Below are 20,837 nucleotides of genomic sequence, written 5' to 3'. Positions count from 1 at the left end.
TTATAAAAAGATGATTAAAAGACACCTTGACTTTAGATAGTGTTTTGCAAAAATGTTTAAAATAATTTTCTTGTTTCTCTGTGGATTTTTATTGGTGACATCGTGTGCGTTATACTGGAAATTTTATCATTTGTCAATTCAATATTTTCAAATTAAATATCAAATTTCTTATTATTTTCTACTTTTGTATTAGAAAAATTATTTTTAAATTTAATTTTGACCCTCTTTAATATAAAATAATTTGCCTTTTCAAAACATCCTAATAATTGAAATTTTATGTTTATAGTTATTTTCGAATTTCTTGTCCTCTTATATTTTTTTAATAAAGTTAAATTTATTTATTCAGATAAATCATCTTCTCTCAAAACAACTTTAAATCGAAGCTCTAAAATAATTAATGGTGAATTGACAACAATTGAAAAATTTCCATTTTTGGTAAGTTTTTATATTCAGATAACCTGTTCAGATCTAATTATGCATTATAAAATTTTTTAGGTACCATACCTCCTACTCTATTTTAAAATTGTATTTCTATAAAAATTTATTTCTTGTCTGAAGGTATCACTACAATACAATGGGACATTCTTCAATCATTCTGTGATGCACTTTTGCTGTGGCAATATTATTCATCGACAATGGATTGTCACATCTGCTCAATGCATGAAAGCGTAATTTTTAAAATTTTTTAATATTTTGTATAAACTGTACCACTAAAGAAAAATTTATTTCTACAATATTAATTGTAGAAATAAATTTTTCAATGACAATTATATGTTTTGCAGAAGAAATACTGAAAATTTTCATATTAGAGCTGGATCAGCAAAATATTATCAAGATGGAGTAGTTTATAAACCGTCAGAAATAATAATCCATCCGAAATTCATTGATGCACAGCAAGGCTTTGATATAGCTCTGATCAAAGTAAGATTACAATTTTTAATCAATGATTTAATTTATATAATCATAATTAAGTGATTTTTCGGCTATTATTGATATTGAGTTGTATAATAAGAAATCAATTTTTAATTTCAGTTATCTGAGAGTGTTACTTTCAACGATGGAATAAAGCCAATTGCATTGCCTACTGATAGTGCAGTTATTGATGACAATACTTTACTTAAAATTGCCGGTTGGGGTAAATTTGATGTAAGTCAAAAATTGTATCCCATCTCGTAAATTTTTAGATCAGAAATATTTTAATGCCTAAAATACAAAATAGTCTTCTAATTTCATTGAGGGTACACAATTTGTAATTTTTAGTTTTCCCCTAAATAATTATGAAGGGTTTATGATTGTCTTATGTACTTTCAGCAAGTTCATCTAATATCAGATTCGCTTCGTGAGACGAAAGTTACGAAAATCAGTAGAACAGTTTGTGAATATATTTATGGAAGTGGTTCTATTTCAAAGGAAACGTTTTGTATTTTCAAAAATGGTCATGGTCCTTGTGTTGGGGATACTGGCTCTCCAGCTACGCGGAATAATATTCTTTTTGGTAAGGGAAATAATTTAAATAAAATTATTAGAAAATTATTGTCTGTCATAAGAGCAGACAGTTCTTTAAATTACCGATTTGATAAAATAGTCTATTAACTTTTTCAGGGCTTGCCTCGTGGAGTTATTCTTGTGGTTATCAATATCCTACTGCGTACACAAACGTGTCATCTTATACCACTTGGATTAAAAATATTACAGGAATTGTTTAGCAGATATTTTAATAAATACTTTACAGACACAAAAACTCACCTCAAAGTTATTATCAATCTCCAAAGCAACGTTTTGAGTTTCATACTTTTATCTATAGTCTTCCATGCGATGAAGGGAGAAAGAAATTATTACCTGGATTCTCGGACGAAAAGTCCTTTGCACTTTTTATAAATGTTCAGTAGTTTTTTCGTAAATTGCAATTGAGGTAAGAAGATCTAAAAAAATTAACTCACATCCCTTTTTTACTGGAACAGTAATTCTCTTTTTATTAATATTAACATCACATTTAAAAGAACAACTAAAGTTTATAATATACAAAAAGAGTAATTTACAACTGTAATATTTGACACAGTAAAAAATATTCCTCTTCAATTTATAAAGTACATCAACTTCTGTTTCTTTGTAAAATATTAAAATGATTCTTTACATTTATTATAAATATGAAATTTTTAATAATTCAATTTCTATTAAATATTGTCTTACACAATTTTATTTTCACATTGCACATATTTATATCACTATTGATCTATAAAGTACTCAATAGAGAATAATTCTTGTAGTTTTTATCGCAAAGTATCAATGCGATCCCTTGACAGTTTTTAAAGACTCCTGTATATATTTTGCTAATATCTCCTTTTTAAATACTTCAAATTGTTTTCTGTTTGCACTGTTTTGTCTCTCTCGCCAACTAGGCCTACTTTTTCGTGTTTGTAATCCCCAATGAATTGTGAATATTGGCGATAATACTTTAAATTTATAACCGGATACATACATTTCATATACCTGGATGGATAATGGAATAAATTTTAGAATTAGGTTCATATCTGTAGGATGACGCTAAAACTAGCATCTACTAGTTAAAAGAGTTAATAACTCTTTTGACAAATTTAGTAAATTTAAATTCAGTGAAAGTGTGTATAATGTGTTAATCTCCTTAACCCCTCACAAAAACAAAAACGAATTTTAATAAATTCAAAAAAAATTCTTGTCCTAATTTCAATATCTGTAGGATGACGCTAAAACTAGCATCTACTAGTTGAAAGAGTTAATAACTCTTTTGACAGATTTAGTAAATTTAAATTCAGTGAAAGTGTGTATAATGTGTTAATCTCCTTAACCCCCCACAAAAACAAAAACGAATTTTAATATAAATTCAAAAAAAATTCTTGTCCTAATTTCAATATCTGTAGGATGACGCTAAAACTAGCATCTACTAGTTGAAAGAGTTAATAACTCTTTTAACAGATTTAGTAAATTTAAATTCAGTGAAAGTGTGTATAATGTGTTAATCTCCTTAACCCCCCACAAAAACAAAAAACATTTTAGTAAATGCCAAAAAAATTCTTGTCCCAATTTCAATATCTGTAGGATGAAACTAAAACTAGCACCCACTTAGTTTAAAAACTTTTTTTTAAAAAATATTTAATTTTCAAAATTAAGTGGGCGTTGATAATAAGTTCTAATTGATGTAGAGTTTGCGAATAAATTATATGAATTAGATAATTACCTGTGTGTTTCTAGTGTATCCATAACCCATAAATCTCTCATCATGAGGCGGTGCAACATCTTTCGCAACATAAAATGGTTCATAGAGAAATTCAAAATTCGTAACATCATGGCTTATGTAAATTTTGCCATTTTTAAATTTCTCATAATTTGGATGACCTGAAGTGACATCCATTGCCCACCTAATAAAAAAAACCCACACCATTAAATATTATTCTTCGTTCAAAAATATCTACTACACAAAAGTATTAAAAAAATTTTCAAAAATTTCCAAACCTTGTAAAGTTCGTGGCAAATTGATTGTGAATGAAAACTTTTTGATGAAATGGTCTAGCGAGACCTTTTTTAGCAAGACGAATCAACTCCGATTTATTTTGTGGAAATCTAACTCTGACATCTAATTCATAAGTTGGTATCACATATGCACATTTTTCACAATTAGTGTTTAATAGAAATTCTTCTAAAACATTTGCCATATTATAACTAGGTACAATATCAATATCAGTCAAGAATACATAATCAGATTGACAATTTTTTCTCGCCAAATTCCTCATATGATTTTGTGGATATACATTACGTATCCGCCAATTAGATTGCTCCTCAGATATTTCACTTAATAGAAAATTTAATGTTGCCTCTGGTTTTGAACAATCGCTATTTTCTGGAATTTGAAATGACTTTGGCTGCTTGACAAGTAATTTTGATTTTGGCATTGCCAATGAAAATGTAACTTGATTTTTAATTGGCTCATAACAATGATTGAGGTAAATTAAAAATTTCTGTAGTACTTGAAATTCTTCATCGCCAGCGACAAATAGTGAGACTGATATTGGTCCTGACCAATGGTGTACAACTTGAACTAATGAATATAATTTTTCTAATGATGTTTGCGTGGCAAGACAAACTTTTGATGCTTTTGATAAATCGACAAATTTATCACCCACTAATATTGAATCGAATGTTTTATAAAGACGACGTGAATCCCATCTACCGAGTTGGATATTTAATTTTAAAATATCATCTACTTTGGGTGGTTCCTCGTGTTGTGGGCAGAGCTTCTCAGGTATGTCATCTTTTGGCCATGATCGTAGATTCCATTCTGTAATTGTATTTGTATTCATTTCTTTGGCAATATTGGAAGGAATGCAGTTCTCTGATTGTAGTAATAAAAAAGTCAACAATATGTTCGATAGGACAAGCACTATTACGCAGATAAAGCTCAAATTCCATGGTCGACATCCGAACTGAAACAGAAATAAAAATTGATTTTAAATGGTATTATGTGCCTATTCTTAACATCCGGAACCTTTATTACAAAAATCAGCCTTCGAATGTTCTTTTTATCCAATTGTTTTGAATTATATTGTTAATAATTAAATTGTTTAAATAATATTATGCAATAATATGCGAAAATTAATAAGAACTCTTCATTTTTCAAAAATTAGATTAAATTATACAAATTTTCTCTAACCTGAAACATTGAAGTGCGATCTCAGTTTCAAAAATCCTCTTTCACCAGAAAATTAATATTTCTGATTTCTATATTTTCACTATTCATTTAAAGAAATTTGTTGAAGATTCTCATAAATATTTTATGTTCACTTCCATGAAAATTGAGAAAAAGATTTATTTCTTCTTGAAGTGCATAGCGTATATCAACAATTGTTTTGATTACGTCCTTTGTGTATATCAAGTATAAGAGTCGAATTCCACATAGCGCCGTATCGTGGCGCAGATGACTTGGATCGATTTTGCCATGGAGCATGGGCAAACGTTGCTTCTTCTTCAGAACAAATTTCGATTCGAAAGTTTTTTTTCTCTGTTTTTTTTAACTTCTGAATACATTACAATTTTTAAAAAAATGATGATTTAAATTTTAGCAGCATAATTAGGACACATTATCATATAAAAGTACTTTTTCAAAATAGTTCAGAATTAATTATTAATTTTTTTTCATAATTATATATAAATTAGATGGTAATTATTAATTAATTAATAATAGTAAAAATAGTAGAATTTATAAATAATGAATTTAAATTTTAAATAATTAAAGATTTCAATGTGCATTAGAATTGGAAGGCAAAAATATTTTTGAAATCCGAGTTTTAAATTAAACAATTAAAATATATTTTATAAAATAGTATAAACAAATCTTACCAATTTTTACATAAATAAGGTATTGTAATGAAGAAATATTCCTTTATGATAGTGAAAATGATCACGATGAAGAATGAAATAGTCGTTGACAATTTATTTAATTAAACGCTAGCTAGTAAAGACTATATAGTTGAAAAATTATTTCTACTACAAAATTTTTGTCGGACGTCTTATTTTAAAATTTTAAATGCAATAAATTTGTACAGAAACACTTATTATCGAATTGCGCCTTAAATTAGTCTAATTAATTAGATTATTCTAATTACTGTTTAGTATATATATGGAACTACTTAATTTCTAATTACAAACTAACTATATGTGAAATTTAATAATAATTCTTCTCCCTAGACAAAAATATTAATTAATTTCTGTGTCTTTACCCCCTGAGGTAGGAGATCCTTCATCTTCGTCAAATTTCTTCATACTTCTCAATTCTGGATGTCGATTTCTGTAAATAAAAAATATTATATTCAATATAATTTTTATTTGATTTTTAAGCAAATTTGTGATCCGCATGAAACGACAATAAAATTTTTCTATTATTTCAAAGAAAAGTTTCTTTTATTTTTAGAATATAAAAATGAATATATTAATATAAGAGTAGAAACATATTCTTAATTGAAATATGAATTGGAATTGGAATAATTCTTGTAATATAACAATATCAATATTTTGTGTAACTTTTAAAATTAATGTTAAAAATTTATTTAAAATTAATGTTTGACAAATTTAGTAAATTTAAATTCAGTGAAAGTGTGTATAATGTGTTAATCTCCTTAACCCCCCCCTCAAAAAAAAAGAAACAAATAACATTTTAATAAATGCCAAAAAAATTCTTGTCGCTAATTTCAATTATTTTCAAAAATAAAATGCATTTTTCTAATTTTCAATTGATTTTCAATATTTACTATTTTAATAAAATTTCCCAAAAAAAATTCAATTATTTAAAAAAAGTTTTAATAAATAATTGTATGCAAACATTTAATTATTTTCATAAACAATAAAAATTTCACAGGAATTCAATTATTTTCATAAATAATAAATTCTTTTTTAAGGAATTCATTTATTATTTTCATAAAAAATAATTTAAAACTCTAGAAAATAATAATTGAATTGAAATGATGAAAATAATTTTAATAAACAAATACTTTTATAAATTATTGTTTAATTTAAAAAAAGTTTTGAATTTAAAATTCTTGAATGTATTAATTCCTGTGAAAAATCCTGTTCCAAAAATAAGATTGAAAATAGAAATTGTGCAAATATTTTTTTTCTTTTTCCATAAAAGAAAATAATAATTTTGTTATAAAAATTGTGATTCATAAAAAAAACAATGCAAAATAAATCAATTTTCTATTATAGAAAGAAAAGTAGTAAAAAAAAAAAAGTAATTAAAAGTAAAGAACAAAAAACTGCATAATTTCAATTTGACAAAACAAAATTTTAGTCTTTTAATGAAAAGAAGTGAAAAAAATTCTGATAATTTCTATTTGTCATTAAAATTTTGAATTAATTGTAAAATAAAAATAATTATAACATTTAATTAATTATTAATAATAATAAAGTACATGTACCGGTAAATTGTTCGCAGTTTGTTGTTGTTTGCTTTTTATTTCTTAACTTTTTTCTAATTTTTCTTTTCAAATAATTTCAATTTTAAAATTAATGTATTAAAAATCATCGAATTGTTGCAATAAAGAAATAAAGAAAAAAAAAAAGAATTTTATCAAAAAAATTGATAATAATAGAATTCCTTCAAAGAATTTTATTATTTAGAAAAATAACTGAATTCTCGCAAAGAATTTTATTAATTTAAAAATCCTAATTAAATTCTTTTGAAGAATTTCTTTGAATTTTTTTTTAACTAATGGAGTTTCTTTAATAATTTTAAATTGAAAATTTTGAAAGCAATTGAATTTTATGAAAAAGAATTTTATTAAAATTGTGAGTTTTGAGTATTTGAAAATAATTGAATTCTTGCGCGAAGAATTTTACTATAAAAAAATAACTGAATTGTTTTCCAAGAATTTATTAAAATTTTAGAAAATAAATAAATTTTATATATGTTAAAATATATTTGAAAATTTTCATTCTTTCGAGGAAATCTATTAAAAATTTTTTTGAAATAATTGAATTCCTACAAAGGATTTTACTTTTATTTATAAAAATAATTGAATTATTGCGAAGAATTTTACTATTTATAAAAATAATGGAAATGTTTCGAGAAGAATTTATTAAAATTTTAAGAAATAATTAAATTGTTATGAAGAATTTTATAGAAATACATATTTGAAAATAATGAAATTTTTTCGAGAAATTCAAGTTGTTTCGAAAAAGAATTTCTTTAAAGAATTTTATTAAAATTAAGTATATTCAAAATAATTGAATTCATTCAATTTTTTTCACGAATATATTTAAAAATTGCATTGAAGGTAATTTAATTTTTATATAGAATTTTTTTTTAAAAATATTTTGAGAATATAATTGAATTATTTTTAGAGAATTTTTAATTTTTGTTGAAATTCAATTTTATGGAAATTTTTAAAAATAATTAAATTCTTTCGTGTATAATTTTATTTAAATAATAAATAAATAATTTTGAAAAAAATTTATCCTTACCTAGACTGTTTCGCCTCTTCTTCGCGCTCTTCTCTACGAGATTTGAAGACACGAAATGCTATACACACCACAAGTAGTAGTATTGGTATCAAGCATGCACAAATAATACCAAAAGTTAAACCCGCTTGCCTCGAACTATATTCCTGTTGACCTGTTTAATTAAATTCAAACCATTTGAATTATTTTACACTCCAAAAACTTTAAAACAAAACTTCATAGTAGTTTCGTTGTTACTTAGAAATGACTAGATTTATTTATCCCTTACAATGTAAAAAAATATTTTATTTTACTTTTTATACAAATTTTTAAACTTTCTTAAAAAAAAAAATCTTTTGTAACAATATATTTAAAGCTAACGTCCTGCATGATTAAAATTTCATTTTAAGGAAAAGGAACATACATGAGCAGAGAGGAAACATATCAAGTCTATGCGATTATTTGTATACTTATTAATACTTAAATTCTAGATATAATTAGATATAAAAATGTATTCAGCAAACAATTATATGAACATGTGCCTATAATATAACTAAACATCACTTTCTTTACTAGGACTTTCAGGTTTTTTTATTGACTCAAAAGTAGAATCAGATTCACTTGTAGATTTAGGATCTTTGAGGTCCCATTCCTTTTCTTCGAAATTAATATCGGGCCTATTTGGAAGTGGCTCATGTGTATAATAAACTCCATCGTAGGTACGTCGTTTTCTTGCAGTGCCACTTATATTTGAACTTGAATCACTTGTTGGCGATAGTGTTCTCTCATACGATGATTTTAATGGTGTCGTCTGTCGTATTGTGAATGGATCATTATTAACAGATCCACGATCAGAGAAATGCCATGATTTTGTTGAACTCCCTTGTTGTTGATTTCTTCTTACACAAACGAATATTGCCGCTGCGCATGCAATTACAGGAATTATTATTGCACACAAGATGCCAATTGTCGTCCATGCAGTACGCTGTGAATACTCGATTTGACCTGAATATCGTGGACGTAAAAAATGTTTTTTTAAGTTTTTATATTACGTCGTTACTGTAGTAGTAAATTTTAATTCTTTGCAATATTTGTATTTAAAAGTATAAATATTAAGATGAAAGTTAAGGGAATGTTTATAAATTGTAAAATTTTAATTCATTCTCTTGTGAAGAGAATTAAGATGGAATTCTGAACGTATTTGATCAAGAACAATTATATTTGTTGACTAGTCTCTTATATGCAATTAAAACATCAAGTTTCAAACATATTAATGAAAGAATAATTAAAATTTAATGATAGTTTAACTATGAGCAGTAGACAAATATTTCTTATTGATCCAGCGAGTTGAATGCGTCCTCAGTCATGTTCAGCTGGAAGGCAGAGAGAGAATGACGACAGCGCACACTGTCCGCGCAGCCCTCTCTCCCCCACCACTCGCTCTCGCCGCGAAGTGCCGCGAAGCTTTATATTTCTCACGTCCACTCTTTTCCCTCACTTCGCCTTCTGATGTGTCTCGAGGTGCTCTTCTTCGATTTTTCTCATGGCAAATTTTAATTTTATCAAAGTTTGGATTTACTGGTAAGTTTCTCTTAGCCAATCATCTTCTTCGGTAATTAATTAATTGCAGAGTACCATGTTGGGGAAAAGTATTTCCGAATTTCCGGTCGTCTACCCGAATTATTTCGACATTGCATTTAACAATAAAAAAACTTTTTGTAAGTCTCGCTTAATAATTGATATGTTTCCTCTCTACTCAAATTTTTCTAATGCTTCAGTATTTTTTACTGATGGTAAAAATGTAAAACTAAAATTCAATTTAAATTCTAAAACATATTGGAGATTTTTATCTAGAATTTAAACTCCAGTCCCTATATGTAGGGACAAATTATATAGAATTTTTAAATGAAACAAATGAATCGCATAAATATTTAAATTTATGGAATCATCTATATGTAAAAAATAAAAGAACTGGTGGGCAAAAATTGATAGGAAAAGTTAATGAGAGTTAATCAGTATTTTGCATCTTATCTTCTTAGGTACCTTCGAAGATATTCAATAAATTATTTTTAAATTATTAAAAAATTGATATTCATAACAATTAACGAAATGAACCAAGTTACAAAGAAATCTGAGACTTGATGTTTCAACGGCAAAACGAATTTGAATTCAATTTGGAAATATAGTAACTAAGACTCCTCGGGATCATAAAAGTGTTCAGTTTCGAATAATGGTCATGATAAGCTATTTAAGTTCCAAAGATCGGATTTTGCAGATAAGTTTCTGAGAATAAAGGGAAATTTAAAAAAAAATACTTACGTAGACATTCTGTATATCCATATTCGGAGATGTCCCATTTTCCCTCCGGTAAACACGTCCGCCGTTGATCTCCAATTAAAATGAAATCCTGATTACATTCAAATGTGACTCTCGTTCCAGGAACAAAGAAGAAATTACTCTTTCGTCCAAATCGTGGTGTTTCCAAAATCCCACAAGTAGTAACTAAAAATAAAATGTAATGGTTTCACGTGCTGGGAACTCCCTCCCCGCATAGGATGAATAAACACGTGAATCCACAATTAGTTTGATATTTATCAACACTTACCTCGTTTCGAATTTGTGTCCCTGATGTTCTTCCAACTATTATAATAGTTTTTGGTAAAATCGGCAAGATCTCTGTTCAAGCTCATGGCATAGTCGTATTTACATTGATAATTATCCCCACAAAGCCGTTTTGCATCATCAATATCATCGATCCTGAATTTTTAATGTAATTTAAAATCGTTTATTATGAAATTTAATTCTAATTCCTTTTCACTTAATTCTAATTAAAAAAGAATTCTAATTAAAAGCAAACAATACCTGATAAGAAATAGAACCTAGTTATTCAGTTCTTGAAAAATTACCTTGTTGAATTTAGAAAGTCTTCTGGATTTCGTTTCCATTCGGGTTTAAATGTTCGATTTGCGTAATGACTTGAAGTTTTACCAAACTCACGATTAAAGAGAGCGGCACCCTTCAATGGATCTACCGCGTCTTCAAGTAACCAATTTATCGCAAAGTTATTATGTACATTCTCGAAATTATTCAAATTACCAATCTCCGCCATACTGCCATCGGGATTTTTCAAATCGTCACTTATATCGTAACTCCAGTTGCCCATCAATCCTCTGGTTTTATTCTATTAAAAAGAAGAATTTTGTTGATATTTAGCTTTACATAGAGGGAAGTACATTTACATACATTTTAGGAAAGTATCAGATAGAAAAAATAGGATTTCGTATTTATTTATTTTGTCTTGGTGCAGAGACTTTTGATGTTAGGAATAAATATTTGAAATAACGTTACCATGTAGGTCCAGGGTAGATAAACTCTCGCGCTCATGAAACCTTCGTTCTCAATCACCTCCACTCCGGCTCCAGTGTCAAACATAATGATAACTTCACTTTGATTTAGATTATAAGTGGGAGTGTAAACAAGCACTCCTTGAAAATGCTGAAATTTAAGAGAAGGTCGATCGAAGTACACGCGTCGTCCATTAGCTATAACGTCTAAACGATATCTCCACTGGGCGTGTTTTGGTCTTAAGCGAACTTCGACCGGATAGGAATTATTTCCCCTTGCTAAAAACGAAATCAAGTTGTAACACACTGGCACTAGGATAAGTAGACGTTTCCAATATTTTTGCTCTTCGATCCACTAAAATAGTGATTTGAAGAGCGAAGATATTAGGAGAATATTTAGGATACTATTAATGATAATATTTAGGAGTATTACTCACCCACAATAGAAGTTAATTGTGTTGCTCTCACCTCCCCGTAGAAATTAATCGGCAATTGTTCAAAACGTCCCTGTATGTCTAATTTATCCTTCTGATGATTCACACGGACCAAAACAAATTCACCTTTTCCATTGAAAGTATATTCTAATCCATCGAATGTCGTAATGTGTGGATCGCCAAAAACTGCAGCAACTGCTGGCGCTTGATATGCAACACAATCTTGCGATGGCCTCCTTTCAAAACGAAGTGTCTCACAACCCACAGCTTGCTCCTCTTGCCAAAGACAACAATGATACATTGGCATCATATCATGGAACCAATTGCTAAGAGTCGGAACCTTATTGGCCTCATTCCATGGCAAATAACCCAAATTATGAGATCTGTGTGGTTTTGATCCCCACTGTTGATCGTAGGATAGCATCAAGAAACCGGCTTTATCATAACAGCATTGTTGCTCAGAACCGTCAACACTAGAAAACAATTATTCTAATAATCTAATAATCTAATAATCTAAAAATCTAATTGAAAATCTAATTTAAAATCTAATTCTAATCTTGAATAAATTAAATACATCTGCTATTCAGTTTGATTTTATACTTAGGAATTCCGGTTTTCACACAATGTATCGCTCCTCTATTATAGAAGCAATCGGGATTTGAATCTTTATCGCAGTCAAAGTCGGGGATGAAGCGCCCTTTGTCATAGAGAGCGTGTTCCAAAGTACAGGGACAGAGGGATATTTCAGCGGCAAAATTTTTTAAATAACGATCGTGCATTATCCATTTGTCACAGAGTTTTTGGGGCCATTTGTTTCCATAGGTGCTTGCATACTGGGGACTAAAGTACCATCCTAGTGGAATTGGTTTGCTCCATAAGACACTGAAATTTGTTTTGTTGAAAAGAATAAAGTGTAATAATTGTCAATCGGGAAGGCGGAGAATTTCAACTTACGGAGTAATTGCTATTCCAAAGTGTTCTCTAGGATCCGTTAGGTTTATTTGAAGAAATCCAAAGTACATGTCCTGTTGTAGATAATTATTTCGTCTGCGGTAATTCGAGGGAATTATTGTATAAGTCCCGCTGTTTGCTGCCATGTCCTGAAAATAATTTTCAAATTCAGTCATCAGCATATTAAATCTGTCGTATCAAAAACTTTCCCATTTTACGATATAGGATTAAAATTCCATTATTTTATCGAAATTAAGAATACCTGTATGATGTCAATGTACTCTAATTCGGGACTAATGGTCGTCTCCCGATAACCCCAAAGGGAAATTTGTACACGAGCATCGAGATTTGTTGTCAAATTCTGTGCACTCCAGGTAATTTTAATTTCCATTGGATCACGCTCATGAACTGCGTTGGTGGAGAAAAATATCTTTTCCGCAGCAGTTGCGGGAGTTTCTATAAAAATAGGAACAAAATTCACAAATGTATTCGTCCAAAGAATGCCGTCTCAACCTAAAGGCACCTTTAGATCTTAGACTTACCAACAAAGTACTGTCCTTTCCAGTCATACTTCCCACTACCAATGGAGATCGCAAATCGAATATAACCCTGAGCTTTAACAAACGGTTGAACACAGATGGCTCGATTTCTATCAATAACGGTGCCGGAGACAACTTCTGTATCGAAACGACATCTAACTTTATCATCCATTTCAAAGCAAGGACCAGTTATGTTAATAACAGTTCCACCCAGCATATTTCCACTTTCCGGTGCAAAGACAAGGGGTAAATTAGCTCCAGCTGAAAACATAATTTTAACATAAAATTTTCAATTCTACTAACTGATACTTTTCCAAAAATGCTAATAACTCACCAATATCCTTATTACAAGTGCCAAGCATAATTTTTTCATCAATTCTAAAAATGTGCCTTCCTGGAAATCCATTAGCCCAACCTCTACCAATCAAGTCCCGCAATGTCGATGCTTGCGAGTATGGTTTATATTCATAACTTTGTGTACCATTTCCAGCGTTAAAACCAATCTGTAAGAATAATAAAAAATTTTATTATGAAATTAATAATTGTATACTGAAAATTTAAATTTTCTCACAAATGCAGGCACTCCTCCTTCTCCGTTCGTTGTATCACCACCCGCTTCCGTATGACTTGACCACTTGATTTCCAAATAATTAAAAATAGCATAAGTGAATACTTCATCGGTTGCTAAAATCATTTGAAATGTATTTGTTCGATAGAGGGAATTATCAATTCCACCAGCGAATGACATATTTTTCCATGTAATTATAACAGAGTGCTTTGGATCAAAAGTCTCCGCACCCACAACACCTTCTCTAATGTCCCATTTAACTCGTTCGTACATTTCCCTTCCGAATTGATCTTTTCTTGATTGTAGATCTCTCTCCATTCTTTAATTTAAAAATACAGAATATAATTTAAAAATACTGGCATATATGCTGTCTGTAATTGTTATAATAATAAACTTTCAACTAACCGGAAATAAACACCAGATTTACGCTGATCGATATCAGTTGGTCTTAATTTACCAATTCGGCATTTACTAAAAAATATTCCAATAAAACTTGGATCATTCTTTTTCGGCCAATCTTTATTTGGAAATACCAAGGGATAGGTGTAATGCTCCGGAGGATCACTGAATTCAAGATAACCATGCATTGATATCTGTGTACACAGAAAAAGCATTCTGTTAATAAAATATCAATTTCTCTTGTTCGAAAAGTTATTATAGAAATTATGGTACAGCGGAATTTTTCATCTGGTAAATTATACTTTTATATCTCACCCTTGTATAATTGAGACGAAAACCAAAAAAGGGAAGTTGAAAATTAAAGTTTTTGTGAATTTGTGGCATTGAATTGTGAATGTCTGTTTGATAGTCTCCTCTATCATTATCGCCTCCCTTGTCAAAGTACCAATACATGAATTTCGAACGGATATGACGTAATCTTTGTTCAGTTAATTCGTAGAAGGCAGGACCTATATCATTGTCTGGTGAATATCTGTCGGCATCTTGAGAATCTGAGTCTGAAAATAAAAAAAGTCGGTAAATGTCGATAAAAGATTCCTGTAATGGTTTTACATCAATGTTTTCGTCTCCCCGTCTCTATAGAATATAAAGTTAGAATCGATTTTTGAATTCTCGTAACAAATGTCGGTAATTAATGGTAGAAGATTCCTGTAAAGGTTCTTTCCTGAAAATCACTATAAAAATTTTCGTATCCGTCTCTCTGGGATAGAAAGTTAAGAGAGATTTTCAAATGTTTCCAAGAATGTCGGTAATTGTAGGTTAAAGATTCCTGTAAAGGTTCTTTTCCAATAGAGAGTCCATAAATTACGTAAGACATTTAGGGGGGAGGGGGGGTGTCTGCTATATTTTACGAATAATAGAAAAAATGGCGCTAATGTATGTATATATCTTACTATGGTGGAAGGGGGGGGGAGGGGTCAAATTTTCAAAAAAAAAAATGTCTTACGTAATTTATGTACGGCCCCATAGTCTTTGTATTCGTCTCCCTGTGATAGTAAAAGTTTAAGATAAATTTTTGGAATGTTTACAACAAATGTCGGTAATTGTCGGTAAAAGATACCTGTAATTATTTTTCCCAAAAAAAATTTCGACACCATTTCTCGAGGGCAGAAAATAAGATTATATTTCAAATGTTTTTAGTAATTGTAACTAAAGTTAAGAAATAAGAAGTATAAATAAAAGTAAAGTTACTTTTTGTGACGCATTGACTTAAATTTTTATATATATTTCTATTAAAATCAATTTCTGTCAGTTTTAATAGAAAAATGATTCATTTCATTGGAGTTACAGAAAGTTTACTTTAAAAGAATGATTCACCTATACGACTCATATTATGAAAAAGAGAAAATGATAAAAGTAGATAATGAATTCACATTTAACACGAAAAAATCGATTTTTTTCATCATAAATTAAATTAAAACAACATTTTTCAAAATGATAAAGAAATTAAAAGTGAAAATTTTTAGTTCACCCAATGATTATAAATATATTTATTAAAAAAAAAGAACGTTCTTAGTTTATTTTTTAACTAACAAAAAAATATTATTCGCAACATAAATTTATTTCTTTACAAATAAATGAATGGTGATAAATAAATAATAATAAATAAATAAAAATAAATAACTATAAATAAATAATAATAAATAAATATAAATAAATAACTATAAATAAATAATAATAAATAAATAAAAATAAATAACTATAAATAAATAATAATAAATAAATAGAAATAAATAACTATAAATAAATAATAATAAATAAATAAAAATAAATAAATAAAAATAAATAAATATTAATAAATAAATAACAATAAATAGTAATAAATAAATGTTCATTATGCCCAAAAAAAATTTAAGATCTTCATTATTTAATAAATTAATTAATTATAAATAAATTTAAATAATAAATAAATTCAACTTCAAGTTAAATTTGTTAAGAAAATTTTAGAATTTTTTAATTAAAAAAACAAATATTAAAGTTATTTTAAATATAAATATAATTTTTAGTTTCCATAATTTAATTATGGTTTTTTTTTACAAATAAAATATAGTTTTGTAGGTACATAATGATGTCAGTATTGTTAAAGAATTGTCACACCCAAGATAAAAAAAAAATGTCAATGAAGATAATCGCTTACCGTATCTCACGTATTTTCCTTTCGTTTCACCATTCATACGTTCGGAAATCTCCGGAAATGGACTTTCTTCATTTAAACTATTGGATTTTGTATTTGATTCATTTAAATTATCTAATGATTCCAAAGGTGTATTATCCAAAACAGTTTCTTTTTTTAAAACAGTATCTTCATCATTATTATCATCATCTTTTGTTAAATCATACAATTCCAATGGCACTGATTCATTATTTGTTTCGGCTTTAGATACCTGAGAAAAAGCAGGTGCAAAAATAATGCGTTTTAACAATTTAAAAAAAAAAAAAAAAAAAAAAAAAAAAAAAAAAAAAAAAAAAGTAAAGTTATTTTTAAATCTTTTTCAAAATAACATAATTTTGCAGTCAAAACATTATTTTAGAGGATTTAATTTAAAAATTATTTAATTATAAGGACTTTAATTTAAAAATGATTTAATTATATAAGGATTTTAATTTAAAAATTATTTAATTATGTAATTTAAAATCAAATACTATTCACTTTACTTTAAAATTTCGATTTCAAACATTTTTAATTTCAAAAATTTTTAATTTTAATAATTTTAAAATTAACAATTTTTTATTTTAGCCCTTGTTTTTTATAAATAAATAAATTTTAACATAATTTAAATTAAAAAATTTTTTAATTTTAACAACATTGTAAACTAATAATTTTAAATTCATTTTAAAAATTATAATTTCAAAACTTTTTCATTTTATTAATTTTAATATTAACAATTTTTTATTTTAGCCAGTGTATTAAATGGAAAGACTAACTTTTTTTAATTAAAAAAAAAAAATTATAAAAAAAAGTTTATTTATTTTTAACCGACATACCTCTTCAACATTTTTTACACTAAATGGTTCTTGATTTTCAGGTGTAAGATGAAAATGTTCTTCAAATGCATCACTATGTCCCGAAACTTGAAGAATATTAAACACTAAAAGAACAAATGTAAAAATAATTTTCGCCCCATGAAACTTTTGTAATTGTCGAATTCTCATTTTTGTGAGTGAGAATAAAAAAAAAAATGTTTATTAATTATTTTTTTTTTAAATATAAAATAACACTATCTTTTATGATTTCTAGAGAGAAACTGAAATGAGATTTCTGGCAATAGAGAATGATAACTGTAGCTGATATCATCGACTCCCCAAATAGATAAGGTGCTTATCTTTATCATATAAACTCCAAACAGGTACATGGATATATACAGCATATTACGAAGACCCTTTTTTTTTATACCTAGTTTTCATCACAAGGGCGACGTATTAACAAAAGAAGAAAAAAAATTACGTAATTTTTTATTTTTTTTATTTTAAATTTTAAAAAAAGAAAAAAATGCAAAATTCTTTTTTTTTGAGTTGATGACGATTTGGATAAATATTTTCGTAATTAAAAATAATTTTAATGAATAATTCAACAATTAGTTGAATATACAGATAAGATAGAATGCAATGAGGATAAAAGAAATTTTTATGAGAAAAAGGCTTAATAAAATTTTGTCTCTTTTTTTTTCTTCTATGGAAATTAAAATTGTAGAAAAACAGTTTATTTGAATGTTAGAAAAAATATTTCTACTAAATCAGACTTTGCACTCGATAATTAATTTTAAAAAATGTAGCAAAAATCTTTCAAAATCTTTCAAAATTTTTCAAAAAAAAAGTAGCTATCGAAAAATTAAATTTGATGACTAAAAAAAGCGTCTTATAGTCACTTCACAAAAATGACAAAAATTCCATTAATTCTTAGTATTTTTATTTTCCTGACTTTTTTCTAATTTTCATCAAAAATATAATTACTTCTTTCTTATCCTACTAATAAATTAAATTCCTGCAACGAATTTTATTATTCATGAAAAAATTTAAATATTTATAAAAACAGTTTAATTCTTGCGAAGAATTTTAAAAAAAAATTTTAAATAATTGATTTTTCTCGACTTATTTTTATGCAAATTCTAATTTAAATAATTAAATTCTGTTTAAAAATTTTATGAAAATAATAAATATTAAAAATGATTAAATTTTATTAAAATATTTAAAAATAATTGAATCCCTGTGAGAAATTCTAATATTTTTCTAAATAATTAAAATCTAAAAAAAATTAAATTGATGTTAGAATTTTTGGCTGAATATTCTTCGTAATAATTGAATTATTTCAAATAAAATTACAGGATTCCTACAGAAATCCTAATTTAAAATTCCATAACTATTCAATGATTTCCAGGTCAAATTTTTACGAAATTCCATTGGAATTTTAAATCTAATTTCACTAAATTTAGGCTCTCTAAAAACACTTTAAACCTATTTAATAGTTTATACTCTTTAGTAAAAAATCTAAAATTATCGAAAATTATCAAAAATCCAAAAATCCGAATTTCTTAAAATTCAACATTTTTCCCTCTCTTCTATGCGATTTAGCTTCATTATTTTTGTGCTCTTGGAAAATGCTTGACTTATTAAATAGTCTGGACTCTTTGCCAAAAAATCGAAAATTATCGAAAATTATCAAAAATCCAAAAATCCAAAAATCCGAATTTCTTAAAATTCAATATTTTTTCCTCCCTTTTTTGCGATTTAGCTTTATTATTTTTGTACTCTTGAAAAATACTTCACTTATTAAATAGTCTGGACTCTTTGCCAAAAAATCAAAAATTATCCAAAATTATCAAAAATCCAAAAATCCGAATTTCTTAAAATTCAAAATTTTTCCCCCTCTTCTATGCAATTTAGCTTCATTATTTTTGTGCTCTTGAAAAATACTTCACTTATTAAATAGTCTGGACTCTTTGCCAAAAAATCAAAAATTATCGAAAATTATCAAAAATCAAAAATCCGAATTTCTTAAAATTCAACATTTTTTCCTCTCTTTTTTGCTATTTAGCTTCATTATTTTTGTGCTTTTGGAAAATGCTTCACTTATTAAATAGTCTCTACTCTTTAGTAAAAAATCGAAAATTATCGAAAATTATCAAAAATCCAAAAATCCGAATTTCTTAAAATTCAACATTTTTCCCTCTCTTCTATGCGTTTTAGCTTCATTATTTTTGTGCTCTTGGAAAATGCTTTACTTATTAAATAGTCTGGACTCTTTGCCAAAAAATCGAAAATTATCGAAAATTATCAAAAATCCGAATTTCTTAAAATTCAACATTTTTTCCTTTCTTTTTTGCTATTAAGCTTTATTATTTTTGTGCTCTTGGAAAATACTTCACTTATTAAATAGTCTCCAATCTTTAGTAAAAAATCTAAAATTTTTGAAAATTATCAAAAATCCAAAAATCCGAATTTCTTAAAATTCAACATTTTTCCCTCTCTTCTATGCGATTTAGCTTCATTATTTTTGTGCTCTAAAAAAATACTTCACTTATTAAATAGTCTAGACTCTTTGATAAAAAATCTAAAATTACCGAAAATTATCAAAAATCCAAAAATCCGAATTTCTTAAAATTCAACATTTTTCCCTCTCTTCTATGCGATTCAGCTTCATTATTTTTGTGCTCTTGGAAAATACTTCACTTATTAAATAGTCTCCAATCTTTAGTAAAAAATCTAAAATTTTTGAAAATTATCAAAAATCTAAAAATCCGAATTTCTTAAAATTCAACATTTTTCCCTCTCTTTTATGCGATTTAGCTTCATTATTTTTGTGCTCTTGGAAAATGCTTGACTTATTAAATAGTCTGGACTCTTTGCAAAAAAATCAAAAATTATCGAAAATTATCAAAAATCCAAAAATCCGAATTTCTTAAAATTCAACATTTTTTCCTCTCTTTTTTGCTATTTAGCTTCATTATTTTTGTGCTTTTGGAAAATGCTTCACTTATTAAATAGTCTCTACTCTTTAGTAAAAAATCGAAAATTATCGAAAATTATCAAAAATCCAAAAATCCGAATTTCTTAAAATTCAATATTTTTTCCTCCCTTTTTTGCGATTTAGCTTTATTATTTTTGTGCTCTTGAAAAATACTTCACTTATTAAATAGTCTAGACGCTTTGATAAAAAATCTAAAATTACCGAAAATTATCAAAAATCCAAAAATCCGAATTTCTTAAAATTCAACATTTTTCCCTCTCTTCTATGCGATTCAGCTTTATTATTTTTGTGCTCTTGAAAAATGCTTTACTTATTGAATAGTCTCCAATCTTTAGTAAAAAATCTAAAAATTTTGAAAATTATCAAAAATCCAAAAATCCGAATTTCTTAAAATTCAACATTTTTCCCTCTCTTCTATGCGTTTTAGCTTCATTATTTTTGTGCTCTTGAAAAATGCTTTACTTATTAAATAGTCTCGAAACTTTAGTAAAAAATCTAAAATTACCGAAAATTATCAAAAATCCAAAAATCCGAATTTCTTAAAATTCAACATTTTTCCCTCTCTTCTATGCGATTCAGCTTCATTATTTTTGTGCTCTTGGAAAATACTTC

The 20,837-nt window shown here is 27.0% G+C and overlaps 3 protein-coding genes across 4 annotated transcripts; 1 reads left to right on the top strand and 2 right to left on the bottom strand.

Annotated features, from left to right (window-relative positions):
* The first annotated feature begins 3 nt into the window (after window positions 1–3).
* LOC122503483 (trypsin 5G1-like) lies at window positions 4–1,741 on the top strand. The gene is made up of 7 exons (XM_043614048.1): window positions 4–104; window positions 347–435; window positions 559–668; window positions 783–921; window positions 1,033–1,146; window positions 1,312–1,495; window positions 1,603–1,741. Exons 1-7 carry the CDS (start codon window positions 53–55, stop codon window positions 1,704–1,706), a joined length of 792 nt encoding a protein of 263 aa, XP_043469983.1. The 5' UTR covers window positions 4–52; the 3' UTR covers window positions 1,707–1,741.
* Window positions 1,742–1,879: 138 nt separating this feature from the next.
* LOC122503481 (beta-1,4-glucuronyltransferase 1-like) lies at window positions 1,880–5,150 on the bottom strand. The gene is made up of 4 exons (XM_043614045.1): window positions 4,685–5,150; window positions 3,490–4,457; window positions 3,215–3,395; window positions 1,880–2,490 (listed from the first exon to the last, which is right to left on the bottom strand). The coding sequence occupies exons 1-4, from the start codon at window positions 4,691–4,693 to the stop codon at window positions 2,284–2,286; spliced, it is 1,365 nt and encodes a 454-aa protein (XP_043469980.1). The 5' UTR covers window positions 4,694–5,150; the 3' UTR covers window positions 1,880–2,283.
* A 289-nt stretch (window positions 5,151–5,439) lies between these two features.
* On the bottom strand, window positions 5,440–17,523 carry LOC122503479 (protein mesh). 2 transcript variants are annotated; one of them, XM_043614041.1, is made up of 17 exons: window positions 17,246–17,522; window positions 16,398–16,644; window positions 14,516–14,757; window positions 14,207–14,394; window positions 13,805–14,120; window positions 13,568–13,736; window positions 13,237–13,494; window positions 12,957–13,150; window positions 12,698–12,843; window positions 12,344–12,625; window positions 11,747–12,216; window positions 11,314–11,588; window positions 10,872–11,146; window positions 10,571–10,722; window positions 10,285–10,467; window positions 7,990–8,140; window positions 5,440–5,818 (listed from the first exon to the last, which is right to left on the bottom strand). In XM_043614041.1, the coding sequence occupies exons 1-17, from the start codon at window positions 17,411–17,413 to the stop codon at window positions 5,728–5,730; spliced, it is 3,807 nt and encodes a 1,268-aa protein (XP_043469976.1). In that variant the 5' UTR covers window positions 17,414–17,522; the 3' UTR covers window positions 5,440–5,727. The 2 variants fall into 2 exon arrangements, with proteins under 2 accessions (XP_043469976.1, XP_043469975.1); XM_043614040.1 differs by lacking the exons at window positions 5,440–5,818; window positions 7,990–8,140 and adding an exon at window positions 8,266–8,970 and having other exon boundaries at window positions 17,246–17,523.
* Window positions 17,524–20,837: the final 3,314 nt, after the last annotated feature.

Source organism: Leptopilina heterotoma, unplaced genomic scaffold (genome assembly GCF_015476425.1).
Source record: "Leptopilina heterotoma isolate Lh14 unplaced genomic scaffold, ASM1547642v1 Lhet_263, whole genome shotgun sequence".
NCBI classification, from domain to species: Eukaryota; Metazoa; Arthropoda; class Insecta; order Hymenoptera; family Figitidae; genus Leptopilina; species Leptopilina heterotoma.
This window is presented reverse-complemented; position numbering and strand designations above follow the sequence as displayed.

Bases quoted from the DNA above. Each gene is read 5' to 3' on its own strand.
- LOC122503479 (XM_043614040.1), bottom strand. From the start codon at position 17,413: ATGAGAATTCGACAATTACAAAAGTTTCATGGGGCGAAAATTATTTTT. The intron at 13,737-13,804 runs GTGAGAAAATTT...TTATTCTTACAG, and splicing joins AAGGAGGAGTGCCTGCATTT to ATTGGTTTTAACGCTGGAAA. The intron at 8,971-10,284 runs GTAAGTATTTTT...CACGATATTCAG, and splicing joins TGGATATACAGAATGTCTAC to GTCAAATCGAGTATTCACAG.
- LOC122503481 (XM_043614045.1), bottom strand. The intron at 3,396-3,489 runs GTTTGGAAATTT...TTTTTTTATTAG, and splicing joins TTTGCCACGAACTTTACAAG to GTGGGCAATGGATGTCACTT. The intron at 2,491-3,214 runs GTAATTATCTAA...TTATCCATCCAG, and splicing joins GATACACTAGAAACACACAG to GTATATGAAATGTATGTATC.
- LOC122503483 (XM_043614048.1), top strand. From the start codon at position 53: ATGTTTAAAATAATTTTCTTGTTTCTCTGTGGATTTTTATTGGTGACA. The intron at 105-346 runs GTGCGTTATACT...TTATTTATTCAG, and splicing joins ATTTTTATTGGTGACATCGT to ATAAATCATCTTCTCTCAAA. The intron at 436-558 runs GTAAGTTTTTAT...TCTTGTCTGAAG, and splicing joins TTGAAAAATTTCCATTTTTG to GTATCACTACAATACAATGG.